The sequence below is a fragment of the Oncorhynchus masou genome, chromosome 19 (genome assembly GCF_036934945.1).
Source record: "Oncorhynchus masou masou isolate Uvic2021 chromosome 19, UVic_Omas_1.1, whole genome shotgun sequence".
NCBI classification, from domain to species: Eukaryota; Metazoa; Chordata; class Actinopteri; order Salmoniformes; family Salmonidae; genus Oncorhynchus; species Oncorhynchus masou.
The window spans coordinates 22,447,271-22,472,963 of NC_088230.1; the positions used below are offsets into that span (position 1 = coordinate 22,447,271).

Consider the following 25,693-nt stretch of genomic DNA (forward strand, 5'->3'; position numbering starts at 1 on the left):
AACAGTGTGCGCCGTTGATCCTCGCTCTCAGAGCTTGGAAGCAATTTGGGCAACCTTTGTAGCACAACTTGTAATCACATTTGTTTGTACATGGGGAGAGAGCAACAAACGCAACAAATGCTGGAACAGACAGGTTGGTATTTATTATTCAATTGAGCGGCCACTGGCCCCGCCCTGAGTGGGAGGACCAGGAGGACAGTGTGCAGCCGTAGACCACCACAAGACATCATTAATTGCCTTACTGAAACAAAGCCCATGTCGGGATACTGCTGCAATCAATTAAATAGATATATCAAACCAATTGTGTTTCCTGTTTGATGCAACATTGTAAACATTTTGATGTAAAGTGTCACAATAATGAAAGGGAGGGCCATAGGAATAAACTATTTAATAAACTAAAGAGAATAAAAATTACCCAAGAAGTCAAAACACGTGCATTTTTTTCGGTTGTAATTGTAGGCTATAGCCATATGACCTAATGCATTTATAGCCTAACGCATATAGCCTAATGGTTGAATGGTTGGAGGTCGTTTCAAAAATATTATTTATACAGCACTAGAATAGCCTGTACGCTAAAATAAAATAAATAATTCATGACCCACAAATTGATGACAGACTGAGATTGAGACGACGATAGAAGAGGAATCAGCATAAATTCGAATGTAAAATCAGAGTGGGCAGCCTATGTCTGGTCTGGTCGCAGCCAATGAGCAGGTGGTGTTTGGGTGCGATGAATAGAGAGTGAAGAGAGGGTTATTCTCCCTCCTACACCATGTGATGACGGCCAGAGTGACTATAACACTGGAGCGATGGTTTTTAGTCACTTTCAACAGCAACAAAACGGCAACAGCATCACCGACGTAAAGCAACCACAAAAAGAACCGGAGCATCTACGCGCTCAGAACAACGGGAATTGGACTTAGTCACCCAATATTGGGACCAAACACACAGAATGGAAATAGGCAGCATACTGGATGGAGTGAGGATGTCGACGGAATATGTCGCCTTGAGTCTTTGACTGTAATTTCTAGCAGTCGGCGACAGGATCTTTCTGATTCTGAATTGCAATGCATTCGGTAAGGAGAGTTATGACAGGAGTTGCTGCAGGGTGCCGCATTGCCTGACCGCTTGAAGGTAGCATAGTGTAATGATTTTATGGTAATTGTAACGTTAGATTATTTTGGGTGGGGATGGATGATAACGGTTGTCTCACAATTGTGTGTTTAGGCTTCCAACATAGCCAGGTTAGATATGCAATCGGTGACTGAACATAGGCTATTCATAGACCTAATTGGGAAGTCAGCAACAGCCAGTATTGCGACTGATTTGAGAGCTATAAATGTCAACATATGAGAAGAAAGTTGGAAACAGCAGTCAAATGTTAGATAGGTACAGGTGGAAACATAATGGCGCTGTCCAAAAAGTGAATGCAGCCAATGTTGCACCTTCTATCACAGGCCTACTCAGGAGGACCCAGGACGATATCTGAAGTCAGGCTTTGATTTTAGGGAACTGATTGAGAGGGTCCAATAGGCATATACGTGACGCATTCATTGTTGGAGGTTTTGGCTCCATCGACGGTAATATTTTACCAACCATTCAATATTGGCCGTGGAAGCAAGGACGATGGCTCACTTGCAAGCAGGCTTGTCTCCAGAAACCCTGGAGAAAGCCAAGGTGGAGTTAAAGGAGAACCCCGACACTCTACATCAGGACATTCAGGAGGTGAGGGACATGATCATCACCCGCCCAGACATTGGCTTTCTTAGGACAGAAGATGCTTTCATCCTGCGCTTTCTCCGAGCGCGGAAATTTAATCATTTCGAGTCGTTTCGCCTCTTGGCCCAGTATTTCGAATATCGTCAGCAAAATCTGGATATGTTTAAAAACCTCAAAGCAACCGACCCGGGAATCAAGCAAGCTCTCAAAGACGGATTTCCGGGGGTGCTGACCAACTTGGACAGATATGGCAGGAAAATACTGATTCTCTTTGCTGCTAACTGGGACCAGAGCAGGTAATGTCCGTTTGATGTTTGGGAGCTGTCCTTTCAGAACTACTGTAACGCCACTTGACAGTTTGCTTTTTGTCGACCATCTATATATTTTCCCACAAATCTGTGGCATTGGCTTTGTTATAGCCTAGTCTCATGAATTTAACCGAAACATAAATTGAACTATTAACCAAAAGGCGAGCCCTGTCAGTGTCTCATTGATGTAGGCCAGGGAATGGGCATAGACTAGGCTGCACAGGTCAGTAAAAATGCTAGCACCCCACTAGTGAATGAGGACTCTAAGTGTTGAACCAGATACAATCAAATTACGTTTCACCACATTACTTTAGAGATTTGAGTTTGTGATTTCCTTTACTTTAGGGGCCCACTCATGTGATCTCCATAGTCACAATGAAAACACATTAGTAATTTCACACAATAGCAGAACACACAAAAGGCCATCAGGAGTGTCCATTAACTTAATGACAGCACTCATACAAGTCAAATTGTCTCTGCAATCTGGATCTCTGTGTATTACTCTCCTGAATTAAAAGGTTAAAGAGTCACATTCTGTATTTACTGCCAAACAAGGGTATGCTGGTTACATTTAATTTTTACAGTTAACTATTTAACTGGGATTACAGTACTAGAATAGTCTCCTAATGCTTTTGCTCACCTCTATAGGTATACATTTGTGGATATACTGCGATCTATTCTGTTGTCGCTGGAGTCCATGATAGAAGATCCAGAGCTACAGGTGAATGGATTTGTCCTGATCATCGACTGGAGCAACTTCACATTCAAACAAGCCTCCAAACTAACACCGAGTATGCTGAGACTGGCCATAGAAGGTCTACAGGTAACAGTCTCAACATTCTTATAAACCTTCTCTTTGCTGGGCTCCACATCACTCAGATTAAGTTCCTAGCTACTTTTGACAATAAACTCCCATTTACTGAGATTACCCAGATTAGAGGAGTTTGCTACATTTACTGATTTTAGTCAAGCCTAAAACAATAAAGGTTTTTGGGGATTTTGAATACACCAGACACTTGTCACTCTTGCAGTGTGGAAGTGCAGATCTTTGTTGTTGTCATGGTCGGTTATAGAAATATAGCACTACTGCTACTAGTTTATATGGGGGTAACATTAGCGACAAGCTATATATAACCACACATGGTTCTGCACACCTGGGATCTGGGATTCGAATCAGCAACCTTTTGTTTATTGGCTCAATGCTCTTAACTGCTAGGCTATCTGCCAACCAATTCCTCTGTAGTCCATCATTCAATTGTTAATGTTTGGAAAGTTAAGATAGGCTAGTTCCGTAGCTATGTAGCCATGTAATATGTAGCCATGTAAAGCATAGGCTGTTATTTATTTCACCTTTATTTAACCAGGTAGGCAAGTTGAGAACAAGTTCTCATTTACAATTGCGACCTGGCCAAGATAAAGCAAAGCAGTTCGACACATACAACGACACAGAGTTACACATGGAGCAAAACAAACATAGAGTCAATAATACAGTGTAAACAAGTCTATATACGATGTGAGCAAATGAGGTGAGATAAGGGAAAAAGGCAAGAATGTGCAAAGTAGAAATAAAAATAATGGGGTGCAAAGGAGCAAAATAAATAAATTAAATACAGTACGGAAAGAGGTTGTTGTTTGGGCTAAAATATAGGTGGGCTATGTACAGGTGCAGTAATCTGTGAGCTGCTCTGACAGTTGGTGCTTAAAGCTAGTGAGGGAGATAAGTGTTTCCAGTTTCAGTGCTTTTTGTAGTTCGTTCCAGTCATTGGCAGCAGAGAACTGGAAGGAGAGGCGGCCAAAGAAAGAATTGGTTTTGGGGGTGACTAGAGAGATATACCTGCTGGAGCGTGTGCTACAGGTGGGAGATGCTATGGTGACCAGCGAGCTGAGATAAGGGGGGACTTTACCTAGCAGGGTCTTGTAGATGACATGGAGCCAGTGGGTTTGGCGACGAGTATGAAGCGAGGGCCAGCCAACGAGAGCGTACAGGTCGCAATGGTGGGTAGTATATGTGGCTTTGGTGACAAAACGGATTGCACTGTGATAGACTGCATCCAATTTGTTGAGTAGGGTATTGGAGGCTATTTTGTAAATTACATCGCCAAAGTCGAGGATTGGTAGGATGGTCAGTTTTACAAGGGTATATTTGGCAGCATGAGTGAAGGATGCTTTGTTGCGTAATAGGAAGCCAATTCTAGATTTAACTTTGGATTGGAGATATTTGATATGGGTCTGGAAGGAGAGTTTACAGTCTAACCAGACACCTAAGTATTTGTAGTTGTCCACGTATTCTAAATCAGAGCCGTCCAGAGTAGTGATGTTGGACAGGCGGGTAGGAGCGGGTAGCGATCGGTTGAAGAGCATGCATTTAGTTTTACTTGTATTTAAGAGCAATTGGAGGCCACAGAAGGAGAGTTGTATGGCATTGAAGCTTGCCTGGAGGGTTGTTAACACAGTGTCCAAAGAAGGGCCAGAAGTATACAGAATGGTGTCATCTGCGTAGAGGTGGATCAGAGACTCACCAGCAGCAAGAGCGACCTCATTGATGTATACAGAGAAGAGAGTCGGTCCAAGAATTGAACCCTGTGGCACCCCCATAGAGACTGCCAGAGGTCCGAACAGCAGACCCTCCGATTTGACACACTGAACTCTATCAGAGAAGTAGTTGGTGAACCAGGCGAGGCAATCATTTGAGAAACCAAGGCTGTCGAGTCTGCCGATGAGGATGTGGTGATTGACAGAGTCGAAAGCCTTGGCCAGATCAATGAACACGGCTGCACAGTAATGTTTCTTATCGATGGCGGTTAAGATATCGTTCAGTACCTTGAGCGTGGCTGAGGTGCACCCATGACCAGCTCTGAAACCAGATTGCATAGCAGAGAAGGCATGGTGAGATTCAAAATGGTCGGTAATCTGTTTGTTGACTTGGCTTTCGAAGACCTTAGAAAGGCATGGTAGGATAGATATAGGTCTGTAGCAGTTTGGGTCAAGAGTGTCCCCCCCTTTGAAGAGGGGGATGACCACAGCTGCTTTCCAATCTTTGGGGATCTCAGACAACACGAAAGGTTGAACAGGCTAGTAATAGGGGTGGCAACAATTTCGGCAGATAATTTTAGAAGGAAAGGGTCCAGATTGTCTAGCCCGGCTGATTTGTAGGGGTCCAGATTTTGCAGCTCTTTCAGAACATCAGCTGAACGGATTTGGGAGAAGGAGAAATGGGGAAGGCTTGGGCGAGTTGCTGTGGGGGGTGCAGTGCTGTTGACCGGGGTAGGAGTAGCCAGGTGGAAAGCATGGCCAGCCGTAGAAAAATGCTTATTGAAATTCTCAATTATGGTGGATTTATCAGTGTGACAGTGTTTCCTATCTTCAGTGCAGTGGGCAGCTGGGAGGAGGTGTTCTTATTCTCCATGGACTTTACAGTGTCCCAGAACTTTTTTGAGTTAGTGTTGCAGGAAGCAAATTTCTGCTTGAAAAAGCTAGCCTTGGCTTTTCTAACTGCCTGTGTATAATGGTTTCTAGCTTCCCTGAACAGCTGCATATCACGGGGGCTGTTCGATGCTAATGCAGAACGCCATAGGATGTTTTTGTGTTGGTTAAGGGCAGTCAGGTCTGGGGAGAACCAAGGGCTATATCTGTTCCTGGTTCTAAATTTCTTGAATGGGGCATGTTTATTTAAGATGGTTAGGAAGGCATTTTTAAAAAATATCCAGGCATCCTCTACTGACGGGATGAGATCAATATCCTTCCAGGATACCCCGGCCAGGTCGATTAGAAAGGCCTGCTCGCTGAAGTGTTTCAGGGAGCGTTTTACAGTGATGAGTGGGGGTCGTTTGACCGCTGACCCATTACGGATGCAGGCAATGAGGCAGTGATCGCTGAGATCTTGGTTGAAGACAGCAGAGGTGTATTTGGAGGGCAAGTTGGTTAGGATGATATCTATGAGGGTGCCCGTGTTTAAGGCTTTGGGGAGGTACCTGGTAGGTTCATTGATAATTTGTGTGAGATTGAGGGCATCAAGTTTAGATTGTAGGATGGCTGGGGTGTTAAGCATGTTCCAGTTTAGGTCGCCTAGTTATCACCAGAAAGGTTCCTTGACTGAATATCAATGGGGGACCATGATGAGGCCATTGCACATTCCACTGCCTCTCCAGACACAGATTAGACTGTGAATAATTGATCACTACTATTAGTATCTCTGCCTCCCTATGTGCCGCTACCAAATCATGCGGGAACACTGTTGTCATCCTTTGAATGGAAAATAAAATACAACCCAACAGAAACATTGTACTTACTAATGGAATCAGCCACATAATCAACAGTTACTGGCTAAACATTTCTCCCTGTTTGAGTCTGAGACGAAAAGCTCCAACTGAAACCCATTTCAATCTGAGCAAGTTTATATCTACAGTACATAATATATGTTCATCGGTTCTACAATAGTAGATACTTCATAAGGTATATATGCTATTTATTATATGGTATGGTATCTTCAACTATTGATTTTCCACCTCAGACACAAAATGTGTTGTCCAGTGCCTGACCCTTCTCCTCATAATGCTTCTCTCCAGTGTAATGGATAGTGGTGACATCCTATCTGTGAGCCCGCTTGACACTGAACACTGAGAGCATCTCAGGGTGTTGTGGCCCTCTGGTGGGTTGTGTAATGACATTGAAGGGCTCATGTGTGCCAGCCCGCCTCATGATTCACTATGACTGTCATGAAGGGCCTGATCTGCTAAAGAAATCACACACAAAGAAAAGCACATTCAAGACATCAACATTAGGTTTTCATCCTCAGCTGAGGTTAACACTCGTTGCCTCTATGGGGTATTGATTTTTGAAATTGCCAAGACGTCAAGACGTTGTTGTTTTTTGTTGTGAAGGATATGTTATAGCTAATGATTAATCCATATTACATATCATTTGTACTTGCATCAGGTGCAGCTCACTGTTTGCTGTCCACCAGTGTGTGTGTGTGTGTGTGTGTGTGTGTATTCCGGATCTTGGTTCAGCTTCTTTATCATTTTCTGTCAGTACATTTGTTAATGCACGTGGGTGGTGTGTTCAGAATAACATGATGAAATTCAACATTACTGACAACAATTAAATTTTTTTAACACTTCCACTGGCAACAATGAAAGCACTCTGCTTACAGAATTTGAAAGAGATTATGGAAGATTATGAAGCGTAACAGAAAAATTAAAATTAAAAGAAAATCTGAACACACCCCATAAGGATATTTCTAAATGCATCTCCAACTGTGTCTGCTAAATAACTAAATTGTAATTGTCAATGTGTGATAATTCAGTTTCCTATTCCCAAACTGACAGTCACATCTATTGTTTTTGGAATAGCTAATACACAGAGCACAGCTCTAGTACAGATTTCATTGCATATTGCAAAACAAAGAGAAATAAATGAACACTTGTTTAGAGTGTGGGTATTCTTGGCAAATCAATACCAAGAGAAACAAATGGTTGAAATGAGTAGAACACTCCATGCTGGCCTTGGTTTTCCCAAGCTATGCTTTGTTATCTTAGAGCCTCTGTTGTTTCCTCCTGCCCGCCCGCCCACCCGCCCGCCCTCTCTCTCTCTCTCTCTCTCTCTCTCTCTCTCTCTCTCTCTCTCTCTCTCTCTCTCTCTCTCTGTCTTAGCCATGCCTTTTGTCCCTCTTAGTCTAGAGAATAACCTGTGTTCGGCAGCCAATCACAAAAGATCAGTCTTCCCTATCCCATCCCACAAGTTTCCGTGGCAACCTGTCCAACCGCCATGCTATGTACTCTCCAGATGGACTGTGCTGCTAGATGAGAGAAACACACTTCTGCCATTCTCTCTCAGACAGAGTGGGTGATGATGTGTGCATTATTTCTGTGGGTTTAAGACAGATTGGGGGACACATTTTTTACATTAACATAATTCTGCAGATGTAGGGCTGTAGTCAGTCCCTCTCTCCATATGGTCTGCTTCTCCATAATTATGTAATTTGGTGCAATGGTGTTAATTCACATCTTAAAAGGTGACTGCTTAAAACCCATTTAGCCAGGCTCAATCAATTAGTTATATTTGATCAATAAATTATATATGAGTGCAACACATTTTTCAAATGCTTTTACATTTTTAAACTTGAGCCATTTAGCAGACGCTCTTATACAGAGCAACTTACAAGAGCAATTAGGGTTAAGCTCCTTGCTCAAGGGCACATCGACAGATTTTCACCTTGTCGGCTTGGATTTGCACCAGCGACCTTTCGGTTACTGGCACAATGCTCTTTAACCGCTAGGCGACATGCCGCCAAATCTCCACCACTAATATTAATGATTGTGGGAGATCGGCAGTGAAATAATTGGAACTGCGAGAGGTTCATGCTTGGAGCTATTTTTAGAGCTCATTTTCTGAGCACTCTATAAAGTATTCATATTGCATTGCCATTTTTTTGTGTATAGTGGGGAAAAACGACATTTTGTTCATTCACAAACGAATGTGTTTTTCCCTGCATATGGCTAATAGACTTATTTCAGTAGCAGCAGATAATGCCATGTTGTGCTTTGAGGACAGTGGCTGTAGTTAAACAGTATATGATGTTCTGTCTGAGGCAGCAGATAATGCCGTGTTGTGCTTTGAGGACAGTGGCTGTAGTTATACAGTATATGATGTTCTGTCTGAGGCAGCAGATAATGCCGTGTTGTGCTTTGAGGACAGTGGCTGTAGTTATACAGTATATGATGTTCTGTCTGAGGCAGCAGATAATGCCGTGTTGTGCTTTGAGGACAGTGGCTGTAGTTATACAGTATATGATGATTCTGTCTGAGGCAGCAGATAATGCCGTGTTGTGCTTTGAGGACCGTGGCTGTAGTTATACAGTATATGATGTTCTGTCTGAGGCAGCAGATAATGCCGTGTTGTGCTTTGAGGACAGTGGCTGTAGTTATACAGTATATGATGTTCTGTCTGAGGCTTGGGAGAAGGAAAGTCTACTTTTGTGAAGAGGTGTAGTATAAATATGATTTATGGCTTTTAAGTGCTAGATAATTAGATGGAATAGTTCTTTTTTTTGCTGTGCGTTAACTTGGGCTTTGTCTGAGCATGGTGTGCCCTTGAGAGTGGTTCAATTGATTGAAAGCGTTTATCTCCGTCTGTGTCTTTTCCCTTTGTTATCTAACATTTAATCCCTGAGATTGTATATCTATTAGATGCCCAGTCAGTCTCTCACCCATCAATACTCTTCTACATACTGTAGCTACATATTGTATATACACTACATGACCAAAAGTATGTGAACACCTGAGAAATTGGAACTTTTCTGCTGGGACTTGCTTCCATTCTGCCACAAGAGCATTAGTGAGGTCGGGCACTGATGTTGGGCGATTGGGCCTGGCTCACAGTCGCCATTCCAATTCATCCCAAAGGTGTTCGATGGGGTTGAGGTCAGGACTGTGCAGGCCAGTCAATATATTCCTCACCGATCTCGACAAACCATTTTTGTATGGACCTCGCTTTATGCACGGGGGCATTTTCATGCTGAAACAGGAAAGGGCCTTCCAGAAACTGTTGCTACAAAGTTAGAAGCACAGAATAATCTAGAATGTCATTATATGCATCACGTTAAGATTCCCCTTCTCTGGAACTAAGGGGCCTAGTCCTTGGAACTCGGTAGTGAGTGTTGCAACTGAGAACAGACGTTTTTTACGGGATACACGCTTCAGCTCTTGGAGGTCCCGTTCTGTGATCTTGTGGGGCCTAGCAGTTTGCGGCTGAGCTGTTGTTTCTTCTACACATTTCCACTTCACAATAACAGCACTTACAGTTGACTGGGGCAGCTCTATCAGGGCAGAAATTTGACGAACTGACTTATAGGAAAGGTGGCATCCTATGAAGGCTCTTTAGTAAGGCCATTCTACTGCCAATGTTTGTCTATGGAGATTGCATGGCTGTGTACTCGATTTTATACACCTGTCAGCTACGAGTGTGGCTGAAATAGCCGGATCCACTAATTTGAAGGGGTGTCCACATACTTTGAATATATTGTATATGTGTCAGGGTTAGGGTCAATTCAGGATGTACACTTAAATTCCAATTCCAATTATCCTCAATGATTTTCAGTGAGGGAAAATGTGAATTTTCATTTACTTTCTGAATTGACGGGAATGGAAATGGAATTGGCCCCAAACTCCGTTATATAGTAATGAAGGGAGAAAACCCTATTCCCAGACAGATACCTCTTACAATCCACTGAGCAAAACATTTTGGTCAATATTCTTAGTCAACTCAGTGTTACTGTATTGTTTGGATGCAAACTATGATTCATGCATCGATAATGATGTCATTACAGGTGGATAAAATAGCCCTTGATAGCCCTTTATTATTATTATTAAGCCCACCCACAGGATGGATGAATTGAAAGCAGCAAACCGCTCAACATGGTTCTCTAAGCTTGCCGATAACGCAGTGGACTTGCTCCATGCTATTCAAATTGTATTTATGAATTTAGTCCTGAACTAGAACCTTTTCAATGTGTTTATCGCCAAAGTATACCCAAAAGCTGTGAAATATGGATTTGACCTTCCCTCAGTTGAGTCTGGAGTTTTATCAAGGTCGAGTCTGTATAATATTTATAGATTCGACCTGTTAACACATTTTGAGTGATTCAGAAGAACAGAGCCTTTCCTCAATGAGAGGTCAGGGATTATGCTGTGCTGTGCTCAATAGTGCAGTATGCACATGTAACAAGTTCAACCAAAGTGCTCCCTCCATCTCTCTGTCTGACTGGGAGTCTCCCATCTGAATGTTCAGCTCCACTGCCTCGTATCCCACAGCCCTGTCCAGGGGACTCTCAGCTGGCTGAGGAATCAGCAGCAGACATACAGTATTTTGGACCGAGGGGCAGAGGAAAACCAATTGTTAGTTTGCTTGCCTCAGATTCCGATTCCGCCTGGCACTCTGGAGGTGTAATGTTGTTTCTCCTGCAGAAGAACTGTGCTGGTCTGGTCTGTAACGGAATGTGGTTTTGCCAATAAGTGGAGCTTCATCCCTCACAATGAACTTTCCCCCAACTTTTTCACTTTACTTTTTCCCAAATGAACAGGCCGGATCTGGCAGGTGCAGATAAAGTGTCTCCTGTAGTGCCTACGCTATTGATGTGACCTATCGTTTGTAACTGTCTCTCTTCTCTCTCCTTTCTCCTCTCTCTATTTCCATGGCTACGTATTAATCCAGGGTCTGTCTCTTCAAAGAAAGCAGAGAATGGCTTTATGTCATTTTCAGTTTTCACTTAATGTAGCTCTCAATCAAAAGCCTTCCCCAGATAACCTACTACAAAGTGCTGTGGGCCTGTTTATATTGTAGTCTGCTGTTAAACTAGTGCATATGAAGAGGCCTGATTCCAGCACAGGCAGAGCTGTGGGAAGAAAGGGTGCTGAGGGGGCTGCAGCCCCCCCTGAAAATCATAATAATAAAATATATATGTAAATGGTGCTGTAATAGTGCTGTATTAGCGGACCAATATAGCGTCTGTTGCATGGGCCAAAATATTTTTTAAGCACCCTCTCCCTTGAAAATAAATAATGATAAAACGCAACATCCCCACCCCCAAACTACTTCCAGTGGCTGTAAGTAAAGGTATATAACAAAGTAGCATCTTCACTTTAGGCTACATTTTCTTTTTGAAAAGGACTCCACTAAATTGACGTTTTCTTTTTTTCATTTTCACAGCAGGATTAATTCACTCCATTCTTTATCAATGACTCCTGAAAAGAGCAGAGCTGAATTTAAAGAGCTCATCAAGCCTATCCTATGAAAAGAGAAATGAATCCAGGAAAAGATGGGCTCATCAGCTTCACAAAAAATGATGTGAAAACATGGGAGTACTTTCCAGAATTTTCAACATCAACAGTAGTAAAAAAAGCATTGACAATTCATGTAATCAGATTTACATATTATAGGCTATAACTTTTAGTACACCATCTCATCTCTTGGGTTTGCATGCATATACCCTTTTGTCATGTTTACGATTCAGTTGCCAAATTCATTCCAGACCATGAAGCTCAACTTCAAATGAGATTCATTCAAAATGGGGATAGTGCATTCACTGTTGCAATCGGGCTAATCAGCATTTTCTGGTTGACAAATCACATGTCATCAGTGTATACCATTGAGTCCTTGTGGAACAACACATTCTGGGATTTTGCCAGTAGGTGTTCATCAGTGTTCACTGAGGGTTTTGACAGCCTGGCTTTATAGGCTTCTATTGCCATCAGTGCCTCTCTGTAATGCAAGGAAAGTCTCATCAGCAATCTCTGCCTTGTTAGGTGGGCTGCCCTTGAATCTCTGCCCTAGTTTCTTGCTTTTGTTGCTTGGGAAAATCCATGAGGTAACATCAGGCAACCTATATGTTTTCAACAAAAGGACAAGTATATCAGGTGGCTAAACTGTGACATAACAGTCACCAAGAGATAAACAAATATACATGTTTGGTTATTAAATAATACATCTAAACAGAAGCTAATAAAACAATTGAACTGATCTTGTGATAAAAGATCTTTGGAGCCCTGCAAAATGGCCCACGTATGCCCACGTCCATCTGTTCATGTTCCATGTTGCTGGCTTCTGATGATGCTTGGATGTCATTTGCCTTTTTAGTTGCTCACAGTTAAAGATGCATATGCATAAATCGCTCCGGCATTTCCTGGTTGCTAAAATTCTTATAGTTAGCCTAATTTCAGTTTATGTGACAAAACAATCAAATATAGTATAGAGAATCCTTGTACCATCTAAACCGCTGTGAAAGGTATTGTCCATAACCAAAAATTTTGTATTTTCAGCTGTTTGAAGCTGGTGTACAAAACAGAAAGTAAAAGACACAAAAATGAATCTTAAAAACAGGTAGCATAGAAATAGCACACATATAACACATATATCCCTTCTTAGACTTGCTTTCAATGAGAATGACAGATGTATAACACACATTTCTATGTGAATTTGGTCTGGTCACCCAAAAAGTGACATATTGCAGCTTTAAGCTTCATGCTCTCTCAATTATGGAAGTTTTCCTCTCCAAATGAAACTGTAGCAGAAGTAGCTTGTAGCTAGAATACATCAAAGAGGGCAGCAGTGGTTTTCTATTCTTCCCCTTTCCCTCCTTCCTCCAACATCGCACTAGAGGTACAAACCAACAACAACCAGAGGAGGAAGACGAAGTCTCCATCCTGCATTCTATTTTGTGTTTCTTATACATTCAGTGTATAAAACATTAAGAACAGCTGTTATTTCCATGACATAGACTGACATAGACTCAAATCAAATCAAATCAAATGTTATTTGTCACCTGTGCTGAATACAGGTGTAGACCTTACAGTGAAATACTTACTTGCAAGTCCTTAACCAACAATGCAGTTGTAAGAAAATACAAAAAAAAGGTATGAGATAAGAATAACAAATAATGAAAGAGCAGCAGTAAATAACAATAGCGGGGCTAAATACAGGAGGTACCAGTACAGAGTCAATGTGGAGGCTAAATACAGGAGGTACCAGTACAGAGTCAATGTGGAGGCTAAATACAGGAGGTACCAGTACAGAGTCAATGTGGAGGCTAAATACAGGAGGTACCAGTACAGAGTCAATGTGCAGGGGCACGGTGTTTTATTGTTTTCTCCAGGTGAAAGCTATGATCTCTTATTGGTGTTATTTGTTAAATTCACTTCAATCAGTGTAGATCAAGGGGAGGAGACAGGATAAAGAATGATTTTTAAACTTTGAGACAATTGAGACATGGATTGTGTATGTGTGCTATTCAGAGGATGAATGGGCAAGACAAAAAAATGTAAGTGCCTTTGAATGGGGTATGATAGTAGGTGTCGGGCGCACCGGTTTGTTTCATGAACTGCAACGCTGCTGGGTTTTTCACACTCAACAGTTTCTCGTGTGTATCAAGAATGGTCCACCACCCAAAGGACATCCAGCCAACTGTGGAAAGCATCGGAGTCAAATGGGCCAGCATCCCTGTGGAACACTTTCAACACATTGTAGAGTCCATTCCCCCGAAGAATTGAGGCTTTTCTGAGGGCAAAAGGAAGGTGTTAGGAAGGTGTTCCTAATGTTTGGTATACTCAGTGAATAATGCAGATGGCACTTTCATCCTAGTCAAAGCTGTCGGATGTATCACTCTCCCTGTCCACTATCAGCTGTGTCTTATGATGTTGTGCCAGAAAACAGAGTCTCAGCCTGTGAGCAGCTCTACTGGTGCCAGTCGCCGGACCGCCCAGTGTCCTTGCAGCCAGGCCAAGGGATGCTAACCCAGCTGTCCAGCATCACCGTGGCAACAGGGGCTGTCCTTCCTGAGATAGACAGAGCCCTTAAAGCTCAGTTCTGTCGTCTTCACCATCAAAGCACATGGCTCTTTTTTCTCTCAGTCCAGGCAGGGCAAGAGCAAACACATGCTAGCCCCACTGAGGGTGATGAGGAGTATCTTGAACAAATGATGGACTGATCCCTGTGATGTAAAGGGATTAAGGTGTATGGATCCTTCTGTTTGGTGTCTAGGCCTAGACATGCACAAGAAGCCATTAGTGACCTGTTTTAAAAATTAACAGCTATCTGGTTATCTGCAAACTATGCATAGCCAAGAGGCAAGATCTATCACACTGCAAGGATACCCTCTGACACTTCAATTTTTTTTCTGAAAGTGTGATAGCGAGAATTAGTGTTGTGAGTTGATTACCATGCTTAGTAGAAGTATACATCCAGCTGGGTGGATAGGTATAGCACAGCTTGTGTTATTGAAGAATTCTCAGTGTTGGTTCTCTGAGCTGGGAGGAAAAAACTCAATAATAGCAGTCTGAGACAGATTTAAGAGGGAAACCCTACTAGAAAAAAACACAATAGGCTAATTTTCAAGCTGGGCTATGTTGTCCATGCAGGTCGGATTGCTGGTCAAGATGGTCTGACCAGCATGGTCTAGCTGGTTAGGCTGGCCAACTAGCTGGTCAAGCTGGCGATGCTGGTGAACAGCTCATGCTGGTATGCCAGTGATTCTGGTATGCAGGTGACCAGCTCATGCTGATGTGCTGGTGGTATGCTGGTGACCAAGCTGGTCCATGCTGGTCTATGCTAGTCCAGCATGGTCTAGCTGGTGAAGCTAGTCTGCAAAACCACGCCCATCATTATCATATTTCCCAGCATGCTCATTGCAGTTTGATTTGTGGAATTGTTTTTTTTCAATATCAGTATTTTTGCATGTACTTGATTGATTAATCGATTAAATTATCTTATGCTACACAAAGATAAATAACATTTTCTAAACTAATCCAATCTGTTAGTTGGAGTTATTGCACCTGTTACCGAAATGGTTGTTCCAGTTGAGATGGTTACAGGGCATTTGGAAATTATTCTGACCTCTTGACCTTTTCCATGTTTTCTTGCAATACAGCCTTGTTCTAAAATGGATGAAATTACTTTTTTTCCATCAATCAACACACAACGACAAAGTGAAAACAGGTTCTTAGACAATTTAGCAACATTTTTATTTATTTAAATACCCTATTTATGTATGTACTCAGACCTTTTACTATGGGACTCGAAATTGAGCTCAGGTGCATCCTGTTTTCCACCTGTTTTCCACCTGAGTCCACCTGTGGTAAATTCAATTGATTGGGCATGCTAAAATGTCTAATGACCTGTTTTTGTTTTGTCATTATGGGGTATTGTGTGTGTATATTGATGAGGGGAAAAAACTGTTGAATACATGAAAGTTCCAATTGTTGGATATCCCCAATATGTCAGGATTCCAATATGAATTAAACATTACTTTGCAAGCCAGCATAATGTGACTTGCTGGTTATGTTGGATGCTGGTTATGTTGGTCACTAGTGTCCAAAACACAGTGTAGGCTGGTCAGCAGCAAAACACAGCAAAAGGCTGATCACCAGCGAAAACTAAGCAAAACACCAGCAAAAACACGGGGAAGAGACCAGCAAAAACCAAGCGAATGCACCAGCAAAAACCAAGCGAATGCACCAGCAAAAACCAAGCGAATGCACCAGCAAAAACCAAGCGAATGCACCAGCAAAAACCAAGCGAATGCACCAGCAAAAGAACAACGAAGGCACCAGCAGAAACATAGCGCATGGCTGATGACCAGAAAAAAACACAGCAAAGGTTGATCACCAGCAAAAACACAGTGAAGGCTGGAAGGCTGGTGACCAGCATGACCAGCTTATGCAGTTTTTTTTCAGCAAGGAAGCTACAGTGAACTAGCAACATCATTGTCAACTACCTCCATTAGCTAATTCAATTAATACAGGTAGCCATTACACCAGTCTTAAACTTCAGTAAAGTCTGCAGAACAGATGGGAACCACACTTACACATGAAACTGAGGCATTACCAACTTGTTAAATGTTGTGAGACTATTGTGTATTTTGAGCTTTCCTGGTGATTGTCCTCCCACGGGTTTGACTGTAGCTGTGATGTTGCTCTGCTGCAGTGCCTGTGTGAGATGACTTTACCCTAGATTGTGTCACTAGATTACAGGGTGCACTCTGGGTGTTCCTCCTGCGTCCTCCTCACAAACTATTCCCTAAATCATCAGATTGCTCCTTTACATGAACTTCTCCCCAGGGACACAGTTCTGCTGCTCGTCAGCCAACCCTGTTATATCAGTGTATAATCTCGGAATACTCCCTGTGTCCAAATTATAACAGACCATTATGATAATAATGTTCAATCTACAGTGCCTTCGGAAAGTATTCAGACCCCTTGACTTTTTCCACATTTTGTTTAGTTAGAGCCTTATTCTAAAATGGATGAAACATTTTTTTCAGCAATCTAGACACAATATCTGTCACGACTTCTGCCGAAGTCGTTGCATCTCCTTGTTCGGGTGGTGCTTGGCGTTCCTCCTTGTTCGGGTGGTGCTTGTCTTCCCACACACCTGTTTTCAATCCCATTCATTACCTGTTGTGTATTTAACCCTCTGTTTCCCCTCATGTCTTTGTCAGAGATTGTTTATTGTCAGTGTAGTGTTTTGGTTGTATAGGTGCACGACGGGTCTTCGTACCCATATTTGTTTATGTAATTTTTTCCTGTTTAGTGTTATTGAGCATGTTACGTGGACTTTATTAAAAGACTCCATTTTACACTCCGTTTGACTCTCCTGCGCCTGACTTCCCTGCCACCTATACACATATTCCTGACAATATCCCATAATGACAAAGTGAAAACAGGTTTTTAGAATTCTTTGCAAATGTATTCAAAATAAAAACAGAAATACCCTATTTACATAAGTATTCAGACCATTTGCTATGAGACTCAAAATTGAGCTCAGGTGCATCCTGTTTCCATTGATCATCCTTTTGATGTTTCTACAACTTGATTGGAGTCCACCTGTGATAAATTAAATTGATTGGACATGATTTGGAAAGGCACACACCTGTCTAGATAAGGCCCCACAGTTGACAGTGCATGTCAGAGCAAAAAACTAAGCCATGATGTTGAAGAAATTGTCCGTATAGCTCTGAGACAGGATTGTGGGGAAGGGTACCAAAACATTTCTGCAGATATGAAGGTCCCCAAGAACACAGTGGCTCCATCATTCTTAAATGGAAGAAGTTTGGAACCACCAAGACTCTTCCTAGAACAGGCTGCCCGGCCAAACTGAGCAAACGGGGGAGAAGGGCCTTGATCAAGGAGGTGACCATGAACCTGATGGTCACTCTGACAGAGCAGAATGGGAGAAACTACCCAAATAAAAGCTTGTAGCGTCATACCCAAGAAGACTTGAGGCTGTAATCGCTGCCCAAGTTGCTTCAACAAAGTACTGAGTAAAATGTCTGAATACTTATGTGTTTCTATTTATTTTCATATACATTTTCTAAAATTTCTAAAAACCTGTTTTGCTTTGTCATTATGGGGTATTGTGTGTAGACTGGTGAGAGGAAAAAACAATTTAATCAATTTTAGAATAAGCCTGTAATGTAACAAAATGTGGAAAAAGTCAAGGGGTCTGAATTCTTTCCGAATGCACTGTATGTCTCTGACCTGCATGGTAATGTAACAGCACGGAAAAAGCCAATGTAAGTGCAATATTGTAACATAAATGGACTGGGTGATTTTCAATGCGCAACATTAACATAAAGCCAATAATGCCCATATGCAAACCCATCAAGATAAATCTGTGACGTTGGACAAGGAAATGAAAAAGAACAGAATTACCTTCTATTTACATTCTACAAAACAATGTTCAAATCCACTCTTATTAGCCAACATACCCTCCTCATAATGTAGTTTGATAGAATAAAACAATATATACTCTTAGCGAAAACACATCAAAAGTGAATTACCATACCAACAGGTAGAATAGTGAGTGTGTTTGTGTATTGTATTGCCCACAGGACAGCTTTCCTGCCAGGTTCGGAGGAATCCATTTTGTGAACCAGCCGTGGTACATCCACGCCCTGTACACTGTCATACGACCCTTTCTGAAGGACAAGACAAGAAAAAGGGTAAGATGTGAGGAAGTTGTTGACTGAACATTCTGAAAAATCACTTTGACAGAGACCAACAAGTCAACTGTGTTGCTGTAACCAATGAATGTCAGGTCATTCTATTCAACATATAGCATCGGTTATCATACTTTCTGAATAGCTGCTGTCATAAACATTGTTCAGGTCAGGACTTTTGCTTTTCAAAAGGGCAAATCTATCCACTCCAACAAACTGTAGACTTTTATAATGTGCTCTAAGACAGTATATACTCATTATCTATCTGTGTCAATGTTGTGTTGTTGTTTTGTCCAGTGCTTGACTTAGAATAAAACAGAAGCTCCACAATACTTTTGAGCTATTATTCTGTAAGAGGAACATGATCTAAAGTAGTAGAATGTTCGAGGTGCCGGTACTCAGTTCCGGTGAGCTCCTGCCCAAGTCAACCACTGGTTTTGTCCATCCCGCTCTAGATCTTCATGCATGGGAACAACCTGAACAGCCTTCACCAACTCATGCACCCTGAGATCCTGCCCTCTGAGCTGGGTGGGATGATGCCTCCCTACGACATGGGTACCTGGGCCCGCACCCTCCTGGACCACGCCTATGATGAGGAGACTGAGTACTGCCCCGAGTCCTACTCCCTGTCTGTCAAAGACCTGGAGAAAGACCTGTCTCCCCAAACCATGAAGAGGTCAGTCTAGACTCTGGACAGTCATGTTATTCACGTGTGTCAATGTGATAGATTGTGTATTGTGTGTTTTCATACAAGATAAGGTGGAGGTGTCTTCTGAGAAAGCGATATGTTAGTCTGTCAGATATGTCATAACTGATGCATTGTTTCCATTTATAAACCGGATGGTTCCAGCCCTGAATGCTGATTGCTAAAAGCTGTGGTATATTTAAGAAATAATTAGAGCGTAATTATAGCAGTAAAAAAAAGTGTTTTGTCATACACGTGGTAGACGGTCTGATATACCAAGGCTGTCAGCCAATCAGCATTCAGGGCTCGAACCACCCAGTTTATAATAGACCATATTCCACGGCTATGACAAAAACAAAACTATTTACTGGTCTAATTTCGTTGGTAACCAGTTTATGCGTTGTGTCGTGCATAAGAACAGCCCTTAGCCGTGTAATATTGGTCATTTACCACACCCCCTCGGGTCTTATTGCTTAAATATATCATAAAGTATATGGTTCATGTAATAGGGCAGATATGGAATATACTGTACGTAGGGCTTCCTAAAGCTAGAAGAGTAAGTAGGGCTTCCTAGGGCTTCCTAAAGCTAGAAGAGTGAGTAGGGCTTCCTAGAGCTAGAAGAGTAAGTAGGGCTTCCTAAAGCTAGAAGAGTAAGTAGGGCTTCCTAGAGCTAGAAGAGTAAGTAGGGCTTCCTAGGGCTTCCTAAAGCTAGAAGAGTAAGTAGGGCTTCCTAGAGCTAAAGAGTAAGTAGGGCTTCCTAGAGCTAGAAGAGTAAGAAGGGCTTCCTAGAGCTAAAAGAGTAAGTAGGGCTTCCTAGAGCTAGAGGAGCAAGTAAGGGCTTCCTAGAGCTAGAAGAGTAAGTAGGGCTTCCTAGAGCTAGAAGAGTAAGTAGGGCTTCCTAGAGCTAGGAGAGTAAGTAGGGCTTCCTAGAGCTAGAAGAGTAAGTAGGGCTTCCTAGAGCTAAAAGAGTAAGTAGGGCTTCCTAGAGCTAGAAGAGTAAGTAGGGCTTCCTAGAGCTAGGAGAGTAAGTAGGGCTTCCTGGAGCTAGAATAGTAAGTAGGGCTTCCTAGAGCTAGAAGAGTAAAGTAGGGCTTCCTAAAGCTAGGAGAGTAAGTAGGGCTTCCTGGAGCTAGAAGAGTAAGTAGGGCTTCCTAGAGTTGAAGAGTAAGTAGGGCTTCCTAGAGCTATAAAATCTATGGAAAACACATCCTACAGTAAGAACAATCCTTCATTAAATTGCACTACACGTGTAGTTCGGTGGAAATTATCCAACCATTATGTAGAAATTATGTTGAATATAATAATAAATTACATTTATCAATCTGACTCCATTATTCTGTGAGAAAATGCAACAGGCCCTGTACGTCTCTGGAGGAATCTAGTCAAGGTAGCGAGCCTTACATCTCCTCTCAGTATGACTATAATGATCATGTGTCTAACTTGCAACATTATGCAATTATTAAGAGACTAGATACGAATAGCTAATCCTGGCAACCAATGTTCTAGCATTAATTTATTCAGACAAGCAGATCAGAGATGTCAACGTGTTACCCAAACGTGTAGTGTAAATAACAACTACAAATATACCTTCTAAATGATGAACATGTAGTCAATCAAATAATTACTCTGTAAAACGAGGAATGTATTTACTCAATTCAGCTAATATAATATATTAGTCACAAAATAATTAATGCTCAAACAATTACAGTGTACATGAAATACATGATCCATTGCAGACGAGCACAGTAAATTACTACAACCAATAGGATAAGACTTAACGTGGTTACATGTCTTCAATTCAGAATAATCTCTAAACAAATCAACTCAATTTAAATGATTGGAGCCCACCCCTGTGTCACTCCCTCTTTGAACTACCCATTGTCCGATGAACAAAATAACAGTTTCTCAGTAACAATAAATCCATAGCACTTACAGTACAATAAAACATATGGTATCAAAATTCATAGCTCTTTACGATCTCTTGAACAATCCCAACATGACATTTTAATTCAAACAGGAACATTAATATAGTCGATTTCACATTTTCATCTAACTTCACATCTCCAAAGGTGTCTGTGCTCTCAGGATTCTGTGGGAACGTCCCTCCCCACAGAAAACCACAGATAATGTGTTTTTGAGCCCTGTAATAGCCCACAGATGGTCATTCATCCAAACAATGTCATAAATCGTGATTGAGTCAGCCTTCAAGTCGCCAGTCCCGAGTATCACCTTCTCTCATTCTTCCACTACACAAGGTAGTGCAGAGCACAAAGATCCATATGCTTGTTTGTGTGTGTGGTGTATTAATGCCCTCTCACTGGCATAATTTAGTTGAATTGCTCTGAGAGATAAGCATTGAAAATTGTATACTTGGAGATTATCTTATTTATTCACTATTCAATATGCTAAATATTGTTCTGTGTGTTTCATTCAGGTGAGTAGTTTAGGAAATCCTCCTTGACATATACACTACCGGTCAAAAGTTTTAGAACACCTACTCAGGGTTTTTCTTTATTTTGACTATTTTCTACTTTGTAGAATAATAGTGAAGACATCAAAACCCTGAGATACTTCAAAGTAGCCACCCTTTGCCGTGATGATAGCTCTGCACACTCTTGGCATTCTCTCAACCAGCTGCATGAGGTAGTCACCTGGAATGCATTTCAATTAACAGTTGTACCTTCTTAAAAGTTATTTTGTGGAATTTTTTAAATCTTAATGTGTTTGAGCCAATCAGTTGTGTTGTGACAAGGTAGGGTGCAGAAGATAGACCTTTTTGGTAAAGACTAAGTCCATATTATGGCAAGAACAGCTCAAATAAGCAAAGAGAATTGACAGTCCATCATTACTTTAAGACGTGAAGTTCAGTCAACATGGAACATTTCAAGAACTTTGAATGTTTCTTCAAGTGCAGTCGCAAAAATCATCACGCATTATGATGAAACTGGCTCTCATGAGGACCGCCTCAGGAATGGAAGACCCAAAGGTACCTTTTCTGCAGAGGATAAGTTCATTAGTTACCAGCCTCAGAAATTGAAACCCAAATAAATGCTTCACAGAGTTCAAGTAACAGACACATCGTAACATCAGCTGTTCAGAGGATACTGTGAATCAGGCCTTCATGGTCAAATTGCTGCAAAGAAACCAATACTAAAGGACACCAAAAATAAGAAGAGACTTGCTTGGGCCAAGAAACATGAGCAATGGTCATTAGACCGGTGTAAATTTGTCCTTTGGTCTGGTCCAAATTGGAGATTTTTGGTTCCAACCGCCGTGTCTATGTGAGTCGCAGTGTGGGTGAACAGATGATCTCCGCATGTGTGGTTTCCACCGTAAAGCTTAGAGAAGGAGGTGTTATGGTGTGGGGGTGTCTGCTGGTGACACTGTCTGTGATTTATTTAGAATTCAAGGCACACTTAACCAGCATGGCTATCACAGCATTCTGCAGTGATACGCCATCCCATCTGGCTTGGGCTTAGTGGGACTATCATTTGTCTTTCATCAGGACAATGATCCAACACATCTCCAGACTGTGTAAGGGCTATTTGACCAAGAAGGAGAGTGATGGAGTGCTGCATCAGATGACCTGGCCTCCACAATCCCCCGACCTCAACCTAATTGAGATGGTTTGGGATGAGTTGGACTAGAGAGTGAAGGAAAAGCAGCCAACAAGTGCTCAGCATATGTGGGAACTCCTTCAAGACTGTTAGAAAAGCATTCCAGCTGAAGCTGGTTGAGAGAATGCCAAGTGTGTGCAAAGCTGTCATTAAGGCAAAGGGCGGCTATTTGAAGAATCTCAAATATAAAATACGTATATTTTTATTTGTTTAACACTTTGGTTACTACATGATTCCATATGTGTTATTTCATAGTTTTGATGTCTTCACTATTATTCTTCAAAGTAGAAAATAGTCAAAATACAGAAAAACCCTTGAATGAGTAGGTGTTGTAAAACCTTTGACTGGTGGTGTATCCTTTTTTGACAGTCTATTGTCTCAGTGAGTTATTTCAGGGCTGTGTCTCTTACGACTTACTGGGTCATGAAATGAGCATTAGGCAAAAAAACGAAATGATGCACTGATCTGCACTCAATTGACGGAGCTCTGACTTCTTCTAAGTGCGCTAGCTACTGTAGCTACCTTCTGGAGCATGAACAGAAGTCATGGAGTTTTACCTTCGGCAATAAGCTCAGTTCCACTCCTGCTGCCTCACAAAACCATCTGACTAAACCTTTACAGACATATGACATTGTCATGAAGGCCTTCTTGCCTTGGGGAAATTGGCCTCTCTAATGTCCTTTTTTTGAGAGCCATCTCAATTTGTCAAGTGTGTTTGTGTCTGTGCATGCATGCATCTACGTGTGTATGTGTGTCTACCTGAAAGGAAATGCATGCACTTCCACCGTTCATAGCACAGAATCTTTAGTGAAAACATGTCTGGATTCAGCAGATTTGAATCAGTCAAATTAATCCTCATTGACATTTCTGCTTACCAAGACAGTAGACCGACACAGCAGGCAAAGCAATGAGCGATACAGTATGGGATGTTCATATTGTTAAGCACTCTGTTGCCCTGCACTGCCCCGTATCTGTGACAGAAGAGCATTTGATTGTTGAATCATAGCATCCTGGCCAGGGTTCTGATGTATGGTGAACTAAAGGCTGAAATCACCAGCAGCCATATGATCTGAAGTGACTTCTTTAGACAGGGCTATTATCTCCCCGCTGTACACTGCCATTCATACACTCCACAAAGTTCAAGGAAACATTATCCCATCAATTACTTGATTAAAATAGCAAAATTGTGTATGAGTCACTGTTAGAGAAGTATATGTTTTGTATGATGAGCCACTGTGTCATGGGGACCCCATGATGACGAAGCCATACTGTACTGTGTGACTATCTGTGAGTGGAGGCAGATCTGTTTTACTTTACTGCTGCAGTAATGACATAGCTCCCCGCTAGCAGCAGTAGCTGTATGAACTTCTAAATGTTAACCTCAGTGAAACTGACGTGATTGAGTTCTACTATTCATTCCTATGTTAATTTAGCCCCTGTGTTAATTTAGCCCTTGTGTTCATACATTTATTTTGTTTTGGGGTGTTTTTTTGCCACAGGTGAATGATGCTCTGGTTGTTGACTTAGTTATCATCATTGGTCATATGAATCTTTCTCTGTCACGGTAGACACAAGAGACCAACCTGTCCCAGATTTCTGCATGATGAATGATAGCTCCCGTTCCCCAAAGCAGCTTAGGCTTTTATTAGAGAAATACATCAAAAATAGGTCAGATCAGTGTCTGAGGGTGACATTTTGTGATCAACTTTTCGGGCTCATGTACTAGACAAGATAACACCATTTATTTTTCTAGGAGAAGATCATTTTATTGATGGTTTTTTTGTGTGCATTTGTGTGTTTTGCAAGGCCTCTTCTAAAACAATTCATGCTGAGGGATTTTATGATGCATTTATGAAACCCATCTTATATGACCCCCATGTGTGCTACCTGCTCTGCAGGAGGCAAGGGGGCTCTGGGGCTCACACCTTTTCATCCCACTCCTTTGTACTTGAATAGGTGAGAAGTCATCAGTGATAATGCTTCGCTGAGCACAGGCCTCTCGGATGCCAGTCATCTTTTATTTATATCCACAGGTCTCAGTCGGTGGTGGAGCCCGGAGTTCTTAAACGGCCAGAAAAGGTGAAGAGTGAGGAGGAGAACATGCAGCCACTGCTCTCGCTGGACTAATGTAGAGTCTGACACAACACAAACAGCCTAGAAAACATTGACCCTCAGACAGACAGAGACAGACAGAGACAAACAGAGACAGACAGAGACAAACAGAGACAGACAGAGACAAACAGAGACAGACAGAGACAGACAGAGACAGACAGAGACAAACAGAGACAGACAGAGACAGACAGAGACAGACAGAGACAGACAGAGACAGACAGAGACAGACAGAGACAGACAGAGACAGACACAGACAGACACAGACAGACACAGACAGACAGACACAGACAGACAGACAGACAGACAGAGACAGAAGAAGAGACAGACAGACAGAGACAGACAGACAGAGACAGACAGACAACAGAGACAGACACAGACAACAGACATAGACAGACCAGACAGACAGACAGACAAACAGACAGAGGTGACAGACAGAGACAGGAAACAAAAAAATAACACCGGTATAAAAAGGAGGTGAGGAGCAGGGAAGAGATTGGAGAACGAGAAGAGCCTGTTCTGGCATCATAAAGATGGCCCGACCCACCATTTTGAGGGATATTTCTAAAAAAATAAATAAAAAATAAAAAAAGGAATAAGAGTTATTAGCAGAGTTCCATATGTTATTGTTAAGTGCCAATTCAAAACTGTAAATACACTTCTGATCTAAACCCCAGAAGGATGGGCAACTCATTGTGACAGAAACACATCTAGAGACTGCTGGTAATATTCTGTATGTGCTTGTGAAATATTTTGTGAAAAAATGGTA

The 25,693-nt window shown here is 41.9% G+C and overlaps 1 protein-coding gene across 1 annotated transcript; it reads left to right on the forward strand.

Moving 5' to 3' along the window:
* Positions 1 to 671: 671 nt before the first annotated feature.
* On the forward strand, positions 672 to 25,195 carry LOC135505569 (clavesin-2-like). The gene is made up of 5 exons (XM_064924636.1): positions 672 to 2,015; positions 2,676 to 2,850; positions 18,406 to 18,516; positions 18,969 to 19,189; positions 24,849 to 25,195. Exons 1-5 carry the CDS (start codon positions 1,627 to 1,629, stop codon positions 24,940 to 24,942), a joined length of 990 nt encoding a protein of 329 aa, XP_064780708.1. The 5' UTR covers positions 672 to 1,626; the 3' UTR covers positions 24,943 to 25,195.
* The last annotated feature ends 498 nt before the right edge of the window (positions 25,196 to 25,693 follow it).

Excerpts from the sequence above, each read along its gene's own strand:
- LOC135505569 (XM_064924636.1), top strand. The coding sequence starts at position 1,627 with ATGGCTCACTTGCAAGCAGGCTTGTCTCCAGAAACCCTGGAGAAAGCC. Across the intron at positions 18,517-18,968 it reads AGGACAAGACAAGAAAAAGG|ATCTTCATGCATGGGAACAA; the intron begins GTAAGATGTGAG and ends ATCCCGCTCTAG. Across the intron at positions 19,190-24,848 it reads TCTCCCCAAACCATGAAGAG|GTCTCAGTCGGTGGTGGAGC; the intron begins GTCAGTCTAGAC and ends TTATATCCACAG.